The 20,697-nt window shown below is 47.2% G+C and overlaps 2 protein-coding genes across 2 annotated transcripts in view; both read right to left on the bottom strand.

Moving 5' to 3' along the window:
* Positions 1-20,697, bottom strand: part of LOC307074718 (tripartite motif-containing protein 16-like) — a 298,259-nt gene that overhangs the window by 92,491 nt on the left and 185,071 nt on the right.
* The window catches only part of LOC307075082 (ATP-binding cassette sub-family C member 4-like), a gene marked incomplete at its 5' end in the record, with an annotated part of 32,988 nt that continues 15,646 nt past the window's right edge, over positions 3,356-20,697 (bottom strand). The window contains 21 exons of the mRNA XM_079735588.1: positions 3,356-3,449; positions 4,126-4,260; positions 5,420-5,525; positions 5,663-5,835; positions 6,116-6,205; positions 6,302-6,457; positions 6,560-6,751; positions 7,452-7,552; positions 7,825-7,935; positions 9,392-9,511; positions 9,867-10,017; positions 10,162-10,241; positions 10,526-10,672; positions 11,274-11,380; positions 11,598-11,635; positions 11,901-12,038; positions 12,324-12,503; positions 17,910-18,006; positions 18,365-18,451; positions 18,908-19,002; positions 20,074-20,265. Of these exons, the coding sequence (XP_079591714.1) occupies positions 3,366-3,449; positions 4,126-4,260; positions 5,420-5,525; positions 5,663-5,835; positions 6,116-6,205; positions 6,302-6,457; positions 6,560-6,751; positions 7,452-7,552; positions 7,825-7,935; positions 9,392-9,511; positions 9,867-10,017; positions 10,162-10,241; positions 10,526-10,672; positions 11,274-11,380; positions 11,598-11,635; positions 11,901-12,038; positions 12,324-12,503; positions 17,910-18,006; positions 18,365-18,451; positions 18,908-19,002; positions 20,074-20,265 (2,580 nt within the window). The 3' untranslated portion in view covers positions 3,356-3,365. The remainder of the gene's footprint in view (positions 3,450-4,125; positions 4,261-5,419; positions 5,526-5,662; positions 5,836-6,115; positions 6,206-6,301; positions 6,458-6,559; positions 6,752-7,451; positions 7,553-7,824; positions 7,936-9,391; positions 9,512-9,866; positions 10,018-10,161; positions 10,242-10,525; positions 10,673-11,273; positions 11,381-11,597; positions 11,636-11,900; positions 12,039-12,323; positions 12,504-17,909; positions 18,007-18,364; positions 18,452-18,907; positions 19,003-20,073; positions 20,266-20,697) is intronic.

The following is a 20,697-nucleotide window of genomic DNA, read 5'->3' as shown; positions in this document are numbered from 1 at the left end:
GGGTTCCTGGAGAGTCTCTTACAGAGTTCATCAAAAAAATCATCAATGAGCTAGTTCAGAGAAAATCTACTGGTCCGCTTTGTGATGTTTACTGTGGAGCCGTAAAGTGACCTGACACCTTCAAATGATGCTATCGTTAATCTGTCATAATCACCTCAGGAGGAAAATCTGTAGTTTTATTTTAATTTTAACTACCATGTTTCATAATTTTTACAACTATGGCTGAATTTTTTTGTATTTTATTTTTTCCAAATTTATTTTATTATTTATTATTTAAATTTGTTATTATAATTTATTTTATTATTTGATTCATGGAAATCTTTCCGCGACCCCCACTTTGGGAACCCCTGATATAGATCCTAAGTCCTGTATGTCTATGATTTGAGTAGTTCAAGACATGCATATGGGTCCAAGTAGTCCAAGTCCATTATATATGCCTATGGTCTATTTAGGTCCTGTATGTTAACACCCCTAAATACTACAATCTACTTTCTCACAACTTAACAGGCAAGATCAACACTTGCAATATGACATGGTTATATGGTGCGTTTCCATTTCAATCTTTTTTGATTTACCTGAAGAAAAGCTTTGAGAAACAATTCGCCTTCACCGCTGGGTTGGTCTTCTTTGCTTTCCTCTTGACTTGTTCCGCGGGACACTGGTCAGACACTAATGTCATTATACGTTTTTTCTGTTTCCCTTTGGAAGCCACCACATGTTCACTTGCGATGCCAGACTGTATATATATACATCACACACTCAAACACCGACCTAGGGATGTAACGGTATGAAAATTTAAACTCACGGATATTGACACCAAAATGATGCCTGTTTTCGTTATTATCGCGGCATTTTTAAATACCCAAAATATGCCCATACTTCAGACTAAGTCCTCTTAGAAGGTAGGGATGGGCAACGATCGTCGAATAGTCAGAGTCACGTAGAATATCGAATAATGAATGTGACTATCATTATTTATTACACGGCTCTTCTCAATGCAGTAGAACGCGGCGTTCACTTGCATGGGCCTTCACAACTTCCGGTGGTGAATAATTTTTTGATAATTCACCGCTGTGAGGGAAAAAATGTTTTTCTATCGTTACACTCCGCAAGTAGTCCGGTAACTTATCAACCCCGGCGTCCTCGGTTGCTAAAAGACGTCAAAGTCTTTGGTGGACTATTTCTCTGCTGATCAACACGACGAATGCTGGTAACAAATAAATTGTAAAAAGACACACTGTGTGAGGTTATCTTTTTTGACGTGTGTAGTTCACCGTCATGCAGGCTGTGTTCAGTAAAATAAATAAATAAATAAATAGCAATCTGTTTTCCGCGCATGTAGGCCTATCTGCTTAAGCCCACGTTGAAATAATTGTGATGTTGAATGTTGATGGCGCAGTTGGTGAAATAAACAGATTGATTTCATGCAAATCATAAAAGCCTCTCCCTGTGTCATTATGTGTGCGTGTATCCAAGGTGCGTGTGTGCGTGCGTGCATGGGGGGTTCTTGATTGCCCGATTTTCGAATATTATTTGAATACTTCTCAGTGAATATTGAATAGTATTTTTACCAGAAATGCACATCCCTATTAGAAGGCTGGTGGATGTCTTGAGCGCTGTCGTCTCCTCCTTCCGCCATGATTCCAACTGAATCGAAACCTAAAACCATTATGTTGTAGGCTACACAATGCGCCTGCGCGAAAACTTCAGGAGACTCGGATGAAGCGCTGGGATGGATTTAAGCACACTACAACATTTTTATCGGGGTTTACCCTTACACCGGAAACCGTTACATCCCTACACCGACCATAGACCGGCGCATGCCACATACACAGCAGAATAACCTGATTGGGTTAAGCCAACGAAGGCAAGATCGCTATTTGCTGCTCTCACATGGACGTCCCTATGATTGGTTTATGTGGATTAGCACAACGGTCTATCCCAGGCTGAAACATATTTGTATCCCAGGGGCCAGATAAGGACACATGCATCTGTTTATGAAAGATTGACTGTTCATGTAATAGGTTTATATAGTTCTAAACTCGAATAGGAAAAACCCCTTAAGGCGTTTGAACGTGTCAATATTGGAAAATATTATTAACACAAATATTAAACCGATGAAGATTAACCAAGTAGCAAAATGTCAACCAGTCAACTATAAAAAGGTTAAAAATGGAATATAAAGATAAAGTTGTTATGCAGGTTCCAATCAAGCAAGTCAGCGATCAGAATGGAAGACCCCACGTGAAGAACCCTGAGAGCATTCCACCTTTTGTGGAGTAACTGTAAAGATTGGAAGACAGACTAATAGCCGTCGTGTTGACCTTTCCTATGGAAGGCCACAAGCGAAATTAACGTCTTAGAATAACGCAATTACACGAAACATAGACGTAGCTAGTAAGATCTTGGAGTCATAACAAGGTAAAAAGAAAAAAGGAGCAATGTTATATGAACCATTATTACTTTATTGTAAAAATAAAATCAAAGTTCACCTAAGTTTTTAATTACTTTAGAATAGCAGGAAATTAAAAGAATGAGTAAGTGAATGTAAGTGCTTGGCACTTGTTCTATGAGCATCCTTACCATACAAAGAAAAAAGGAGCAAGGTTATATGATGCATTATTACTTTATTGTAAAAATAATATCAATGTTCACCCACGTTTTTAATTACTTTGGAATAGCAGGAAATTAAAAGAATGAGTAAGTGAATGTAAGTGCTTAGCACTTACATTCACTTACCATCCCAACAGCGGTATTATATTGTTGTTTCTCTTTCTTCTGACAAACGTACCTATTGTAAATCACTTTGGAAAAAAGCGTCTGCTAAATGCCCTAAATGTTAATGAGTAGCCCTACAGGAAGTGACCCACAAAGCCTAAGCAAATGCTCCATCTCATGGCGCCTCAGCAAGCGGCTCGCTTGTAAAATTTTGAGTTTAAATTCCTCCCAGGCCTTAACCCTACCAATTAGAGCTGTCCCAAACGATTATTTTTCAAACGATTAATCTCTAGATGATAAACCCTGCATTTAGTCATTCATACTGTATAGATGATAAACCCTACATCCGGTCATTAATACTGTATAGATACCGGTCTGAATCAGATATGTCTTTGCCGTCACAATGCTTCATGGGGAACCCCTGCTGTGTAGAACAAACCAAATCCATGTGCACGGGTTGAGAAAACCCGTGCACAAGGTTTACAAATCCGTTCGCACAGATTTACACATTTAATTTTTCTACTATATGACCCCAGAGAGCCTCTGTTGGAAACCAATTTAATATATGATAGAGGCACTTGACAATCAACAGCTAGCTCCTGAAGCTCCTGACTCTGGCATGAAGCCAGGGGAAGGGTGAGTGTTTTTTACATGGCCGTCTCGTGGAACACCAGGTTGCCGTTTGTGGCACTGCTGTGTTTGTTGCTGGAGTGACTCCTGTTCTCGTAGGCCTGTGAGTAAGAGGGGAGAGATTTTGAAACGTTAATTTTGCATTCTTGTAAAGGAACTAAACCCGGGTCTCCACTGAAAATGCAGCTTTCTGTTGCCGTATCAATATTTGTGACCAAACCCCCTTCAGAGCACTCAACTCTGCAGTTATTTTTGTCTGTTTTTAACCTCTTAGTGGACCTTGTACAATATTGTAGATTAGGCTCAGACCCTTGCGAATTTGGTAGGATATGGAAAATCTTTTTTCAATACTCAATACATACAATGGGGGTACGAATCTTAATTTTTGTCACTATTTGATTTGGATTCTGGGGTAACGATTCGAATCAAACCGATTCTAGATTCAAAATTGATTCTCGATTCAGTACATATGGGAGCTTATTTCCTGATCTACTCCAGGCTCAGTGTGCTAGGAAAGACGGTGTGGCAAATCATGGCATAAAGTGTGCATAAGATTATGTATTTTATATATTACAAAAAGTAAAATCAACTGATTGCAATAATGTAAACAGAACCCCTAATATATACTTATGAATGAATCTAAACTCTGCCGAGTTTTATTTCTTAACTAGTAACGCTGGACTTTTTGTCTTCACTCAAATTTCTATTGTGTGATTTCATTGTCCTCACTTGCAGTTGTCTTGAGATTAAGTCTCAATGAGGACCAGCAGGACTCACCTGCTTCGCGGAGGCCAAGAGATCCTCTGCCTCCTGCTGGCCGGTCTGCTGCACCATCTTATAGAAGATGCCCTCGGGGTCCTGCAGGAGGGTGTAGGGCGCGTCGTAGGCCTGGATCTCCCCCGCGTCGAGCACCTGGACACACAGTGGCCTCTCAGGTCAAAAGCTGCTCCGTAACGACAGGTCAGGAACACTAAAGCAGAGCTGCTGCTATGGCTTTTTTTCCTTTTGTCGACCCAATGCTGACTTTTGACAAACTTATGGCTAATGTTTGCTTGCAAGGTTGAGTCTGATCAACAGATTTCTAAAGATGTTTGCGGTTCACCAATCAAAGGTCCTTGGAATCGCTAGCTCCACCCTTACCGCACCGTTATTACTCTTGGTAACTGGTCAAGTGCTGTAGCATAAAACCAGCATGGGTGGTATAGTACAGTAGACTTAGGTTCCTTTAAGGCAGGGGTCGTCAACCCTAGGCACGCGTGCCACCAGTGGCACGTGGCAGCATAATCATTCGCACAATGCGGCAGCATAATCATTACTACAGATTTTTTTTGCATTTTATTCTGTTTTGGGCATTTCCTCCCAGTGCAAATATGTTTAAATGAGTTACTGAAAGCAGTGTTCTACAATGGGATCAATTAATAGTTTTTAAACCTATGTTGTGAGTAATAGAGAAGAAAAAATTTAAATATTTAAAATATTGTTGCAAGTGGCATGTATGCATCGCCTTTGCATGGTTTTGCAAAGCTGTACATGTCTTAAAGATATTGATGTGGATGGTTTTTTACATTTCTCACAGTGCAAATATGTTTTTGAATGAGTTTCTGAAAGTGGTGCTTTAAGATGGGACATATGCAATTATAATTTGTAAGCCCATGTTGCAAATATATTTACCAGGTCTTCTGGAAATGTATTTGGTCAGTGTGTCATAATTCAGCTTAATATTTAATATATTGTTGCTTAAGGCACACTGATTAACGAGAAAATGTCAAACTGGCACTGCACGTTGAAAAGGTTGCTGACCCCTGCTTTAAGGTAAGGTTTCAACCGGAGGAGGATTAGGAGGAACAAGCAAGAGTGAGGAGTGGTGGGAGGAGAGGTGAAGAAAGTGATGAGAAACTAGGACAGGGAAGCTAAAGATACAGTTGGGAGGATGGGGGCGGAGTTAGGAAGGGAGGAGGAGTTAGTGTTTTGAGGGAGAGGAGAAGGGGAGGGTAGGAGTTAGTAAAGGCTCTAGGTGGCAGGGAGGAGGGGTACAATGGTGTGGTTGCTAGGGGAGAAGAGGGTCACTCACCAATATACGGTCGCTGTCTATGATGGTGTTGAGCCTGTGAGCGATGGTGAGCACCGTGCAATCTCGGAACTTGTGCCGGATCGTCCTCTGGATCAGCTCGTCCGTCCTATGGCGGGAAATAAAAAACTCAGACTCGAAGAGAAACACAGATCTAGAAAGTTTAAACCAAGGTGGACCAACACCAGCACTCCCGCTGGTCAAACACACTCTACTACAAGCGCAGACTCCATCTGTGGGCGGTACCTTGGGTCTACGTTGGCTGTGGCCTCATCGATGATGAGAATGCGGTTCTTCCTCAGGATGGCTCTGGCCAGACATACCAGCTGCCTCTGGCCCACGCTGAAGTTGGAGCCCGACTCGGCCAGAAGCGTCTCCATCCTGGCGGGAAGCTCCTCCACCACAGACTTCAGCTGAACCTGCACCCACAGAGAACCTCTTCCTTCAACACACGGAACCACTTCCTTCAACACATGGAACCACTTCCCTAAAAACACGGAACCACTTCCCTCAACACACGGAACCACTTCCTTCAACACACAGAACCACTTCCTTCAACACACAGACCCACTTCCTCAACGCATGGAACCACTTCCTTCAACAAACGCAACCACTTCCTTCAATGTGTGTGTTCATAGTGTAACTGGTCTGGAGACAGAGTTTGTGTTAACAGTGTGCAGGGTTAGAAGAGCTACTGGCCTCTTGCAGAGAGGTCCAGAGCTCTTCATCAGAGTGCTGGCTGAAAGGGTCCAGGTTCCTCCTCATGGTGTCGGTGAACAGCACAGGATCCTGGGGAACCAATCAGAGGAGAGCTTAGCAACAGACCCTCCAGAATCATGTTATGAGCCAGCCGTCTCCTCCCAGAAGCAGGAGTAGGCGGAGTACCTGAGGAATAATGGACATCTTCTGGCGCAGGTCATGGAGGCCGAGCTCAGAGGTCAGTATTCCGTCCACGTAGATCTTTCCCTGGGGTTCTGCCAGGCGGAACAGGGCCGACACCAGGGAGCTCTTCCCAGCACCGGTTCTCCCCACCACGCCCACCTGAAGGACACATGGAGAGCACAACCAATCACACAACAGATCAGAATGGGTCATCCCTGGATGTTGCAGAGTTGTGGCCGGCAGTCAACCAAGATGTCCCACCTTTTCACTCGGCAGGAACGTGGCGTTCATGTCACGGAGGACCATCGGCCCGTCGGCACTGTAGGAGAAGTTGACTCCGTCGAATGTCACCCGGCCTTGGCTCGGCCAATCAAGCGGGGGACGCTTCTCGGTTTCCCATGGTGCTTCACTCTCCAGCTCCGTGTACTCCATCACTCGCTCCACTGAGGTCATCTTAAGAAAGAGTATGTTATACACTTGGAAAAAAAAAAAAAAAGGACCCAATTTTATATATGAGGCCAGTTAGCCGTTTCAAAATCAAGCAACTTATATCAACATCACAGATTGGGAGTGTCCATCAAGATGAATGATGGATGGATCAATCCCACTGGTCACCCACATACTGGACCGTACTAATTGGTAGGCTCGAGTTGGATAAATCATACCATATATATGGATGGCTACTCCAAATTAACATTACAATACAGGACCTCACAAACACATCTTAATTGGTTATTGACCAAAGTGGACCCCAGACTAAGTTAGGATCCAGCAGTCCTTAAATATGTCACAGCAGAGCTTCTGGGGCGGGTGGGGGGAAGGAACAGAGCCTGGGAAAGAAACTGAAAACTGAAAGGGGCAGAGTTATGTCTTGTATCTATCATAGACTTTCTATCTAAGAAAACTAATTTGCGTGAGTGTATAAAGCAAAGGGGGACCTCAGTGTAGTGCTACAATGACCGTTCCACACAGTGTTGATTTGAAACCTTTTTTACAGTTAACTATTGTGTGTCAACTTTCTGCAACTTTGTTTACCCCAATTACGTGCTTACAGATCCCCACCAGCCACATGATGGGTCTAAACAAATATGAAGTGAAGGTACACCCAGATATTAGCTCTCACTCTGATGTGTGAGCCTAACCACAGACTTACCAAGTTCTCCACTTCTGCTGACTGCCGGACTCCCCACTGGAACATCCCCACGATGGAGATGGCGTAGGACAAAGCCAGCCCCACATCCCCTGCACCCAGCTCTAACAGAAGAACAAAAGCATGAAACATTAAGCCACCAATCAAACATGCATTGAGAGCGCTTAGGCCATTAATTTGATGGGCTTTGATAGCTTTTGTGTTGAGCTACCTCAATCCAAAAAGGATCATCTTGAACCTGGAACACTGGCGGTTCAGAAGGGCTATTGTACCCGGAACCCTTGAGGTTCAGAAGGGGTATTGAACCCGGACCCTGGCCGTTCATAAGTGGTATTGAGCCCGGAAGCAGGAAGCAGTACAAGCAGAGTTTTCTTACCATCTCGGATCAACATGCAGGCAAATGTCAGGATGATGGCAAAGACGGCGCACAACAGGTCCAGGCGCATGGCGAACCAACGTACAGTGCACACAAACAGGAACCAGGTCTCTGAATGTAAAAGTAAAGTTTGTATAGCCTTGGGTTGATGCAATATAATCAGGAACACAGTAAGTATTCATTTCATGATTTGGTCATAATCAATAACGGAAGAACTAAAAAAGCTAAAGGTCCCATGGCATGCTACTTTATCGATGCTTTTATATAGCTGGTAGTGGGCCCCTAATACAGTATTTGATGACGGTCAAGAAATTCTGCCTTGGTGCAGGATTACAGCCACTACGAGCCAGTCCCACAATGAGCTTTCCACGAACGTGCCGTTTTTTGGAGGCGGGTCAAGGTGGAGGGTGGGGGTGTGGTCCTGAGCAGCTTGGGGCCACGCTACCAGGCGCTAGTGTTTACAGTGGATGTATCACAATGGCTCGGATTCATAATGTCATTCGGAGGCGCACACAGCTTTTGGCCGTGTTCTGTAAATATTCTAGAACACTCCGGGTGCTCCGGCGGGAGTCCTGGAGCTCTATATCTAAATAATATAATATAATACAATACATAGATATCTACAGAATATAATATATATATTATCACGGCCAAAAGCTGTGTGCGCCTCTGGATGATATTATGAATCTCAAACGACTGCGTCGGGTTCTCCGACATCTCTGGTCTCGTAATGGGGGTTATCTCGGCCATGGTTGAGAAGAAATTGGGGGGAAAGAAACTTTGGCTTTGAGTCCCTGAGGTCCAGATTGAACCGCGACATGGAGGAGAAAGGGATTGTTGGCCACAATTGTTGCCTGAGATTGTCTCCCACCAGTGGGAGTAAAAGCCAACCTTCCTATCATCCAATTCCATCTCAACCATGGCCGAGATAACCCCCACTACGAGTCTCATTGTGGAAGTACCAGAGACGTCAGAGAACCCGATGCAGTCTAGTCTTTTCACCAAACGGGAGCTTTACGCAAACCGTACGTTGCGTGTTATGCGCCATAAAACTAACAGCAGAATGGTTATCCAAATAACAAAGTGTCCAACACAGTGTGTGTATTCACACACACACACACACACACACACACACACACACACACACACACACATGCGCTCGCACGGTCGTATATCATTCTCTCATTGGCGGGCCAAATTCTTTGGGCAGGCAAAGAAGAGAAAGGGGAGGTAACCTGGCCCCTTATGACGACGTATGGGGCCAAATTCCAATTTGGCGCATCTGAGCTTTCATTTTTTCAAAGGCGGAGCAGGATACCTAGTGCTCGTTTTAAACATAACGCCATTCCTAGCCACTGGGGGACCATAGGCAGGGTAGGGGAACTCATTAATGTTCGAAAACCTCAAAGTGAAATTTTCATGCCATGGGACCTTTAAAACATCACCAAATTGGACTGGGCCCAGCGGAAACATAATGCTTTTGTCTGATTTACAATGTGTCTAATGTCATTTGCACAGCACACATAGTACAGTGATTCCATGGCATCAGAGTAAAGGGGCGGGGCACCTGAGTGCAGGTCCTGGTGAGCGTCAAAGCTGTTCTGGAAGCGCTGCTCGGCTCTGAAGGCCCTGATTGTCCACAGGCCCTGTAGCGAGGAGGACAGGTGGGAGAACACGGGACTTCGAGCTGCAGGAAGGAGCATAAGGAGCAGGAAGTTGCCCTCACATAGGGCAGGGAGTTAAACCCCCTCTTGGAGGATCATATACTTGTATGCTAAACAACGGTGGCACTAGGTCCTCAAGGGTTCCATTCTGGAACACCCGTGGCTCTAACTTCGTGTTCTCTCAACCAATCACGGCATCTTTCAAGTGACAAAATAGACTGGTTAACATGATGGATTACAGCAAAGGTCTTAGCTATGTGTGTGCTAGCCTTACTAGCCAACTGTGTGCTAGCTGTGATAGTGCTGTGAAAATGAGAAGGAACTGCTGAAGAACATTAGCATAAAGACATGAGCCCAAGGCCTGTTTGGGGGGCTTACTGGTTCTCTCAAGTCGCTTGATGTCTCTGGAGGTCTTCAGGAAGTAGCGGCGGAGGAACACAAAGATAATGAGGAGCGGTACGACCAGGATTAAGATCCAGGGAACGACTGACGCCGCCACCGCTATCACACCGACCATATGCAGGGAAATCTGCCGGAGAAAACACAGACAATTAATTTACTACATTGAACCTTATTTATCAATCCCTATATCTTTGTACAACAAGTGAGGTTGAACACTTGATTCTGATTGCAGTACTAAATGTGTCCAAGGCAATCGGATTCTGAAGAGCACCTGGCAAGCGTCCACAAAGGTCCAGGGCAGAACCCCGTCCATTTCACCGATGTCCTTGGAGAACCGGTTCAGAACCCTGCCTGAACCACACAGAGCAAATGCAGGAAACCACGTCAGGTCCAAAACTCTCCGAGAAATGTCCAACATCTAAAGAATTATTGTCATTCCTCCAGCCTTCTTTTTTTTTCTTTATTGATGGATTTGTTTTGTATTTCACCGAAGCGAATGTGGATTGAATCACTACTATATTTCCTAATATATTTATATATATATCACCTGCATACACACGCAAATACATAATTTTGATATACATCTAGACATGAATGACTCCGTTCGGATTTCAATAATAACAAACTTCTCCTACCGATGGGGTTCCCGTCGAAGAAGTGCACGGGCGCGCGCAGTATGGTGTCGAACATGCGTTTGTGCAGGGTCTCCGTGCTCTTCACCAGCACATAGATGAAGAGCATTGCCCTGACGAGCCCAAAAATTAGCGTGGCTACAGTCAGACCTGAAAACACATCAGCAAAGTGTTTTGCATGGACCCCGAGACACTTGTGGAGGCACGTTTTAAAAAAAAGATTTTGAGGCACCGAGTACATTTAATTGAAGTATTTGCTTCATCAATACAGTGTCCCTTTGATCTTTGAGACATACTAATGATAATATACAACTTTTTCATTGTCTTTGAAAACCTTACACTTTCTGGTCACCACTTGGGACAAAAAGACCCATTTCACAGTACGTCATTTGTAGGGTAACGTAACTTCCCTTTCCTGTGTTTTTAGCGTTAGGGCAGTTTTATTTATTTCATGTTTAATGTATATTTTAATGACTCCTTGCGTCTATAGAGGTGCACTGCTGTACCTAAGTCAAACTGACCCATTATTAATGGCAGGAGCTACACCTGTGTTTTACCTAATGTGAAAAGGACCCATTAATGGTGGCTCAGAATGGGCAGCGTTTTCTTCTTAATTTAGGGTCACTAAGCCAATCTAAGTGTCTGCTAAGTGACAAGCCTGATTGGTGAACGGGATGGATCGCAGCAAATGTGATCCATCTCATTAAGGCGAGCTTTGTTTGTGCTGTGAAAGCAAGTGTTTTCCCCTCACCTCCGTAGATTCCCAGGTAAAAGGGTATATCCAACACTTCAGTGGCATTGTTGGTGTGATTTTGGATTGAGGTGGTGCAACCCGTCATGTTGCTTTGCTTATCGGCCCTGATGAAAATAAGGTCACAAACCTATTTGTAATGCCTCTTTTAATGCTGGCTGTCGAGACTAGATCCAAATAGATGGCTATTTACATTCCCAGTTTCTATCGATTGTGATTCATCTTTAAGGTACTCAAGTTCTTAAATGCTATACTTTTATTCAAGTGAGATGTCAAACCTAAAGTAAAAGGCTTGCGTAAAAACATGAATGCTTATAGATTTACCAATAAGACATCCACCAGTCCTGAAGGACGTAGGCCACCTAGGTGGACGAAGGGCAGAAACAAAAAATAAACAAAGTATGTCAGCCGTTTTTCATTACATTAAAAATCACCATTGACTCACTGCTCTTCTCCCATTCACTCGATTGTGTTCATGATGTGTGCAGAGAATTCACCCAAGAAACTGAAACAATTCTGAATGTGCTTTTGGCACCTAAAGAAATCCTTGTTTCAAGTCTTTTTTGGACGCCCGTTGCTTGCAAATGCATCTGCTTGCTAAAAGCTGGCGGTGAGCATTTAGCTTACCTGAGCGGATACGTTGACCACAAAGAGCAACAGCAGAACAAAGACGTTAGCTCCAGCACGCAAGTACTTGTTGTACATGCCCATCCCGATAGTCCCCTGCAGACGGCTCTCCTCCACAGCTGTCTGGGTATGTCCTGCCTTTAGCGATGAAACATTTCACTTACTAATGTAGCGGCTTAGATAGTGGCCCTAATGTAGCAGCAAAAATACTTTGTAAGCAGTGTTATCAGAGACAGACCGTGTTAGCATTTGTGTGATGGACTGTGTTATCAACAAGCTATACAGTGTTAGCATGAAAGAGACAGTGTAAGCGTTAAAGACAAATAGTGTTAGTATCAAGCTATACAGTTTAAACATCAAAGAGACCGACTAAGCATCAGAGACAGTGTTGCGACATCGAAACCATTGGTGTCAGTGTCCCACCGGAATCTGGTCTGCTTCATCGTTGACCGTGGGCGTGGAGGTGCTGGAGACGGTTCGGCTGCGAGCCAACTCCGCCGACATCGCCTGCTGCTCCTCCTCGTCCTCGTGTTTCAGCAGAGAGGTGAAGTCCAGTCCAGACCTCTGCAGCTCTGTGTAGCCCCCCCGGTCCACCACATTACCCTGAGATGGAGACACCACAGGGTTTGGCTAACGTTTCACACTTTACATACATAACACGAACAATAGCACTATCTGGGTTTCAGATCAAATAACAAAATCAATCAAGTTTTTACTTTTCTTACTTTGAATGGAAACATAAAACCCAAATGCTATTCAGTCTAGTTCAGTTTTTTTTTTATGTCTGTTTTGAAATAATAACTTAATAACTTAATAACAAGCGATATGTGGCTGAACAGAACGAGAAACTTGTATTACTGGTTGGATTTTTCCTACTTGTCATTTTTTCCCACACCTCTTCTCAAAGGGTTGGGGTTTGGTACCTAGCCCTAACATACTGTGGCAACCCGTTTCCCCGATTGTCAGATACCCGGCAGGAATCACACAGAAATCAAGGGTTAAAGCCGCATTCGGCGTTTATTTCACAAGAATAATCAATAGTCTGTATACTCGTGCTAGGGTCTCCGTGAGCCTCTAGATCGCCGGCGTGGTGCGGAATCCCTCCGTGTCGCTTCGCCCTTCTCCCGGTCTAGCAAGCGCTCCCGCCGTGTCACTTGCCCGGCGCTGTGCGGAATCCCTCCGCGTCCCTTGCCGTTCGCCCGGTCTGGTGCTTACTCCCTCCGTGTCACTCTCCCGTTGGTGCGGACTCCCGCCGTGTCACTCTCCCGTTGGTGCGGACTCCCGCCGTGTCACTTCGTGGTTCGCCCGGTCTGGTGCGCCTTTTAAGCCCGGCTCCTGGTCCTTTCCCTTCCTCCGGCCAGGTGTCTCCAATTGCGCTGATTGGGGGGAGAGACGGTAAACCCGGTCTACTGCGTGTCCTCGGACCCGCCCGGTCCGAGGTCCGGCGGCGGGATGTCACACTCCTCCACCGCTTGCTCAGGCCCCTGGTCGTCGGTGAACCCGCTCAGGCAGGCATCCCGGCGTGACAGGGCGTCGGCGTTCCTGGCTCCGGCCATCCACTTCAGGGGGGCTTGGTTGGTGACCAGGATGACCTCCCTCCCTAGGAGATAGTACCTGATGTTTCGGAGGGCCCGGAACCACCGCGTCACTCGTGCGTTGGTGTCCCTGGCTCCGGCCATCCGTTCCAGGGGGGCGTGGTCGGTGACCAGGATAACCTCCCTCCGCCCTCCCCCGGCTCTGGGCTTGATAGGCACACTCGTGGTCCACTGTGATTCGCTGCAGGGGCTTGGCGGTCGACGCCTTCTTGGAGCCGGGGTCCTTGGTCACCTCCTCCATCAGGTCGTCGTCGTCGTCGTGGCCCGTGGGTCCAGAGGGGACCCGGTGGTCGTCCGAGCACTTGTCGGGATCTGGAGGCTTCACAGGTTTACCTGTCTCCGGGAGGTCGTCCCCATCCACGTCCAGCGCGATGGCGGCTTCATTGGGGATCGACACGGGCAGGTGGTCGTCCTCAGCTTCTTTAGCGGAGTCCCTTGCTCCGACTGACGTCTCTGCCGCTTCCGTCTCTGCCTCTGCCTCCGGCTCGGTATTGACGTCGGCCTCTGGCTCGGCCTCGAGCTCTGGCTCCAAGTCGGCCTCGAGCAGCGCCACGGCCTCTGGTTCCGGTGAGGCCGCGTGCTCAGCCTCCGTCTCGGGCTCCGTCTCCACCACGGGCTGGGGCTCGACCGACGTCTCATCGGCCTGGATTGAGGCCTCTGTCGTGGGCTCGGTGTCGATGTCGGTCTCTGGATCGGCCTCGAGCTCTGGCTCCGAGTCGGCCTCGAGCAGCGCCACGGCCTCTGGTTCCGGTGAGGCTGCGGGCTCAGCCTCCTCTGTTCGCCCTCCGGGGGGCGACGGAGGCCTGGTGGCCCCGTAGGCCTGTTGAGCTCCCCTCACCCCTCTGCGGGGTGGTTCTCTCCGGCTCCGTAGTTCACGCGCCGGGTCCTGTAGCCGGTGGAAGATCGGGCAGTCCTTCCCGATTAGCAGCGGCACCGGTAGGTGGGGTACGATCCCTGCCCGCGTCGTGAATACCCCGTGCGGGGTCCGGATGACGACGTGGCAGGTCTCGAACGTCCGGGTGTCCCCGTGTATGCAGGTCACCTCTATGGGCGCGCCCTCCTTCCCGCCCGCCAAGTCGGGGCGGAGGAGAGTGACCACGCTGCCGGTATCCACGAGGGCCTGCGTGTCCTGGGTCATTACCCGCGCCGGTATGGTCGGGCTTCCCGTTTTCCCCTGCGCCCAGCAGGTCGCTCGCATGCATGGCTGCATCTGCTGCCGGCGTGGCTCGTCTCGCGGCTCCTCCTCCCACGGCCTCGTCTCCCGGGGCCGCGTCGTCTCTGGCGGCGTCGTCTCCGGCGGCGTCGTCTCCGGCTGCAACGGGGCGGCGGTCACGGCGGCGGTCGCGGCGGCGGTCGCGGCGCTTAGTTCGGTGAGCCGTAGTACGACCTCGTAGAGCAGGGCCAGACTCTCCGTGGTCTCCCACTGCTGCTGCTGGGCGGGCGTCGCCGCGGTCCCATCCGGGTTCTGCATGCCGGCTGAAGGGGGCTCCCTCACAGAACCGGCCCGTAGCGCGGTCGAGTTGCCCGCATCCTCCACCATATGTGGCAACCCGTTTCCCCGATTGTCAGATACCCGGCAGGAATCACACAGAAATCAAGGGTTAAAGCCGCATTCAGCGTTTATTTCACGAGAATAATCAATAGTCTGTATACTCGTGCTAGGGTCTCCGTGAGCCTCTAGATCGCCGGCGTGGTGCGGAATCCCTCCGTGTCGCTTCGCCCTTCTCCCGGTCTAGCGAGCGCTCCCGCCGTGTCACTTGCCCGGCGCTGTGCGGAATCCCTCCGCGTCCCTTGCCGTTCGCCCGGTCTGGTGCTTACTCCCTCCGTGTCACTCTCCCGTTGGTGCGGACTCCCGCCGTGTCACTCTCCCGTTGGTGCGGACTCCCGCCGTGTCACTCTCCCGTTGGTGCGGACTCTCTCCGTGGCACTTCCTGGTTCGCCCGGTCTGGTGCGCCTTTTAAGCCCGGCTCCTGGTCCTTTCCCTTCCTCCGGCTAGGTGTCTCCGATTGCGCTGATTGGGGGGAGAGACGTGGTGCTCTCTGTCGCCGGCTGGAGGTTGGCGACGGTAAACCCGGTCTACTGCGTGTCCTCGGACCCGCCCGGTCCGAGGACCGGCGGCGGGATGCCACAATACATACACATAACAGAGTAAGTTAAAGGAGAAATCTGGTGTAAAATGGATCTGGGATATGTTTAGTATGATAAAGAGTTGGAATGTTCGTTTGGGAGCAAAAAAACGCATATAGACAATTTCGGTCCCTTGGCATGCTACTTTATGGATGCTTTAATATAGATATTAGTCGGCCCCAAACACAGTATTTGAATATGTTACCGAAATTCAGCCGTGGTGCAGAATTACAGCCACTACGAGCCGGTCGCACATTGAGCTTTCCCCAAATGCGCCGTTTCGGTGTCTGTAGCCTTAATGCAAATGAAGAGGAGAGAGCAGCTTGCAGCCACGGTACCACGTGCTCTGTTTACAGTGGATGCATCGCAATGGCGAGCCGCACACAGCATTTAGCCATGTTCTGTAAATATTCTAGAAGACACGGGAGTCCTGGAGCTCTATATCTAAATAATATCATATTATGCGTGGATATCTATATCATATAATATATATTATCACGGCCAAAGCTGAGCCTCCAGACGATATTATGAATCTCAAACGACCGCGTCGGGTTCTCCGACGACTCTGCTTCTTCCACGTCCACATCGATCTGAAGTAGACTGAACCACGACATGGAGGAGAAAGGGATTGTGGCCGCGGTTGTCTCCCGCCAGAGCCTCGCTGCCGAGGGACCAACGCCTCGGCAGCGGTCAGCGCTTAGGCACCACCGCCTCCTGCAGCGCCGAGGCGGTGGTCCCTCGGCAGCGGGAAGCGGGGCTCAAGCGGGAGACATTCGCGGCCAACAATCCCTTTCTCCTCCATTTCGTGGTTCATGTACTTCAGCGAGTCAAAGCCAAAGTTGCTTTCCCCCAATTCATTCTCAACCATGGCTGAGACAACCCCCACTACGAGTCTCGTTGTGGAAATTCCAGAGACGACAGTCCGACGTGTTACGCGCCATAACCATAACACCAACAGCAGATCGGTTATCCAAATAACAAGGAAGTGTACAACACTTGCTTGACAGTCCTGGAGCTCTATATCTAAATAATATCATATAATACATAGATATCTATATCATATAATACATATTATCATGGCCAAAAGCTGTGTGCGCCACCAGACGATATTATGAATCACAAACGACTTAGTTGGGTTCTCCGATGTCTCTGGTTCTTCCACTTCCACATCAATCTGAAGTAGGCTGAACCGCGCGCTGCCTGCTGCCGGCTGCCTGCTGCCGGCTGCCTGCTGCCGGGCGATGGTGCTGATGGCAGGCAGCATGTCGCAGTTCATGTACTTCAGGGAGTCAAAGCCAAAGTTCCTTTCCCCCAATTCCTTCTCAACCATGGCTGAGATAATCCCAACTACAGTCTCGTGGAAATACAAGAAACGTCATAGAACCGACGTGTTATGCGCCATAACACCAACAGCAAACACAATCACACACAATCACACACATGTGGCGCTCGCACGGTCGTGTCTCATTGGCGGGCCAAATTCTCTGGGCAAGGCAGAGAAAGGGGAGCAGCTTAGATCATTTATGACGACATATGGGACCACATTCCAAATCAGTGCGCTAGAGCCTCCGTTTTTACAAAGGTGAGCAGAACACCTAGTGCTTGTTTTACACCGAACGCAAGTTTTAGCCACTGGGGGACCATAGGCAGGCTAGGGGAACTCATATTTATGTTAGAAAACCTCATAAAGTGTGATTTTCATGCCATGGGAACTTTAAGTTGGCTGTTTTTAGATGATTCTACCAAAACACTATAAACTTGGAACGATAGGGGCATGTCTCATGGTAAAAACTAATTGGCTATTTTAAACCACTAACAAGGCTAGAAGTAGCCCGACACTTCTTTAGTAGTATAATAAGGGTCTTAACATATAAAATGAGGCATAAATAACTTTGTAAGTGTACAGATTGTTTATTAAAAAGGACATTTTATATGCCATCAGTAGTTCACCCGTCGACGCCATCTTGTCTTGAAGACTCAATAAGTTGATTGGCGAACACAGAGCTTACTTGTTGTTGAGGATGACACAAGCTCTGTGTTCGCCAAGTTTATAGCGTTTTGGTAGAATCTGCTAAAAACAGCCAACTTAAGAATGCTTCTATATGTGCTTTTTTGCTCCTAAACGAACATTTCAACTCGTTATCATACCAAACATATCCCAGATCTATTTTACACCAGATTTCTCCTTTAACCGCAGTATGTGATAGGTCTGGTTTTGCCATGCATGAGCGAACATGACATGTAGACTGCTCTGTGATTCGATGGAGGATGAGGGGCATGTACAGACCTCCTTAAGAACCAGGATCTGGTCGGCGGCTTTCAGGTACTGCAGCTGATGGGTAACCAGGATCCTGGGCTTGTGCTTCAGAATACCGCAGATACACCTGGAGAGGACACACAGGCAAACAGAAATGTCTGTTAAGGCGCAAAACGACCTTGCAAGATATACTGGTAGAACAAGGCTAGTGCAGAATGGGTACCTTGCAGTAATACACAGTATTTGTCAGGATCTTTGATGTTTATCCAAAGGTTGTTGAGGCAGAGATTTGCTGCCAGATTAAGGACAACGAACATGTCCATTTGGTTACTAAAGCCTTGGTACTGCGGGATTGGATTTGCTTGAGTTCCTATCCAGGTCTTCCTTCTCCCACCCCAATCCCAGCAACAAACCTATCGTCTGACAGCAAGTGAAGGATTCTTATTTTATATTGAATTATTACAAATAATAGTGTCAGTGGTTACTTTTCAAACATGTGCCTTCCGACCTCGGCGTCCACGGCACTGAGAGGGTCGTCAAGGAGATAGATGTCAGCATCCAGGTACACAGCTCTGAGAAAGCACACACACACACACAATACATACTATACCATACTATATAAGTGAAGTGATGCAGAAACAGATACTGTGGTACTACAGTACTATATCAGTCCACCCTGTGGTTCTACAGTACTATAAGCAGTAAAACCTGCGGTACTACAGTACTATAGCAGTCAACACTTTCTATGGCAATGCAGTTTTTTCATTTTATTAGGTGAAACGGTAAACCAATTATTGTCAAGGGTTTAATGTTAATTCAATTTGACATGGTAATGATGACCTTTAGGAATTTCCATGAAGTTTATTGTTAAAACCAGTTACCGTTTCATCCCTATTGGTAACAAATGTTTTAGTGAGGCCAGGGGAGACGGTTACAGTGGTTTGAACAGCCAGGATGGTATCGTCCTTTAAGCTCCGCCCCCTGGGTTCACCTCTCCAGGGTTCAGGTGAAGTGAGCATCAGACTCACCTGGCCAGGTTGACACGAGCCTTCTGCCCCCCACTGAGTGTGGCTCCCCGGTCCCCGATCAGAGTCAGGTCCCCGTCTGGCAGCAGCTCCATGTCCTGGAGCAAGTGGAAAAGAACTTCAAAACACAAACACACACTTCTTTACACGGCTGTACGACGTATCAGGACGTAAGGAGTCCAGCTGAAACCCACGTAAAGCCTAACACACTGATACCTCAGGCCTTCTTACAGGACTGCCTAACAGTACTTTGACATGCAGAGGGAAAACTTCACTTTGAAATGTACATAATTTTCTTCCAAGGCAGAATGCCAGAGGACACCCATAGAGGGTCCCAGGTCCACCCACCATAGACTCCTGTGGGAAACACTGGCAATGCTATAGTGTTGTTTGCGATGTTTATGTGTTTGGTATGCCTCATTTAGGACTATTTTGGGAAGCTAGAAATATGTATTTCATGCAGAAAAGGTGGTGACTGCTGTAGTGCAATCCAGTGTTTGTATTACTAGCCAGCCAATCAGGACTGAGCAGCATGATGAAGTGTAAGAGAAGTAGGATGAGGTGCTGGATGGGGCAGTGATGTAGAAGATGGACTGCAGAAAGAGCTGACTGAACCTCATCCAGGAGATGACATTGGGTGAGGCATGAGGTCTGGATTCATGGATCAAGGATATCCTGATCCATGATCATAAATATTCAATCAAGTTTACCTTCCTATATACAAATATATATGTAATGTAAATATACGAGTTGAAGGCGGCAGTAAGTTGCCGGATAAGCCTCATTTTGAGCCAGGAAAAAGCCTGCTACTGGCACATTATTTGTTTAATATTTATTTACATCCTGGTAATTACCAAAAAAAGTGCCACACTATACATGGACAATTATGCAGTGTTAGGATTGGGGATTACCTAGGCTGGGTAATCCTGAACAAAACCTGGTTTGGGCACACATGGCAGTTTGGATACTGCTTGCCCCTTTGCATGAGACCATACAGATTGTGAAGTATCTTTAGGCCGTAGGGATGAGCATCAATACAATCATCATCATATCACTGTGTGTACATGATAATAAGTCTTGAAATTATTAGAATCTAAATGTCCTTGAGGGGTTGTCAACAGGTCCCAGACACTGAGCCAGGTTGTCAGGGTGCAGGCCGGACCACTCACCCTCTTGAGGGCGCAGGCCCACAGCACCTTCTCGTACTTGGCGGGGTCTAGCTCTTTGCCGAACAGGATGTTGCCGCGGATGGTCCCGGGGAACACCCAGGGCTGCTGGCAGGCGTAGGTCAGCTGACCCTTCACCTTGAGCACCCCCTTGTCAAGGGGCAGCTCCCCCAGGATGGCACTCAGCAGGGAGGACTGAGGGAAGGGGGGGGGGGGGGGGGACGACAGGTACAGGTGTTGTTTCAGTTGGAATGGTTGAACTTGACGACTTTAGTTATAGCATTTTTAAGCAGGTACAAATTGTACTTCTTCAATGTTGTCCTCCGCATGCCACAGTGGAACAATATACCTAACAAGCAATGGTTCTAATACCTAACTCTGGTTTGTATGAACTGCCATTTGGTCAGATCTACCAGCCAATAGCAGGAGTTCATTTTAAGACCCTGTTCCTAAGGCTTTGGGATTGAGGAGGACAAATTAAAAATTCCTTAATCATGAAAGAACAATGACTAGAAAATGCCTTTCCTGCATAAAATGCAGAGGGTGCTATAGTGTAAAGTGAGGTTGAAAAGATGTTTGTAGTGAAGTGACACAATTTAAAAAATAAAGATATGTTGAATAGCTTAA

Source organism: Pollachius pollachius (genome assembly GCF_949987615.1).
Source record: "Pollachius pollachius genome assembly, chromosome: 4".
Taxonomy (NCBI): domain Eukaryota; kingdom Metazoa; phylum Chordata; class Actinopteri; order Gadiformes; family Gadidae; genus Pollachius; species Pollachius pollachius.
The sequence above is the reverse complement of the archived record's forward strand: the minus strand, read 5'-3'. Positions and strand labels throughout refer to the sequence as shown.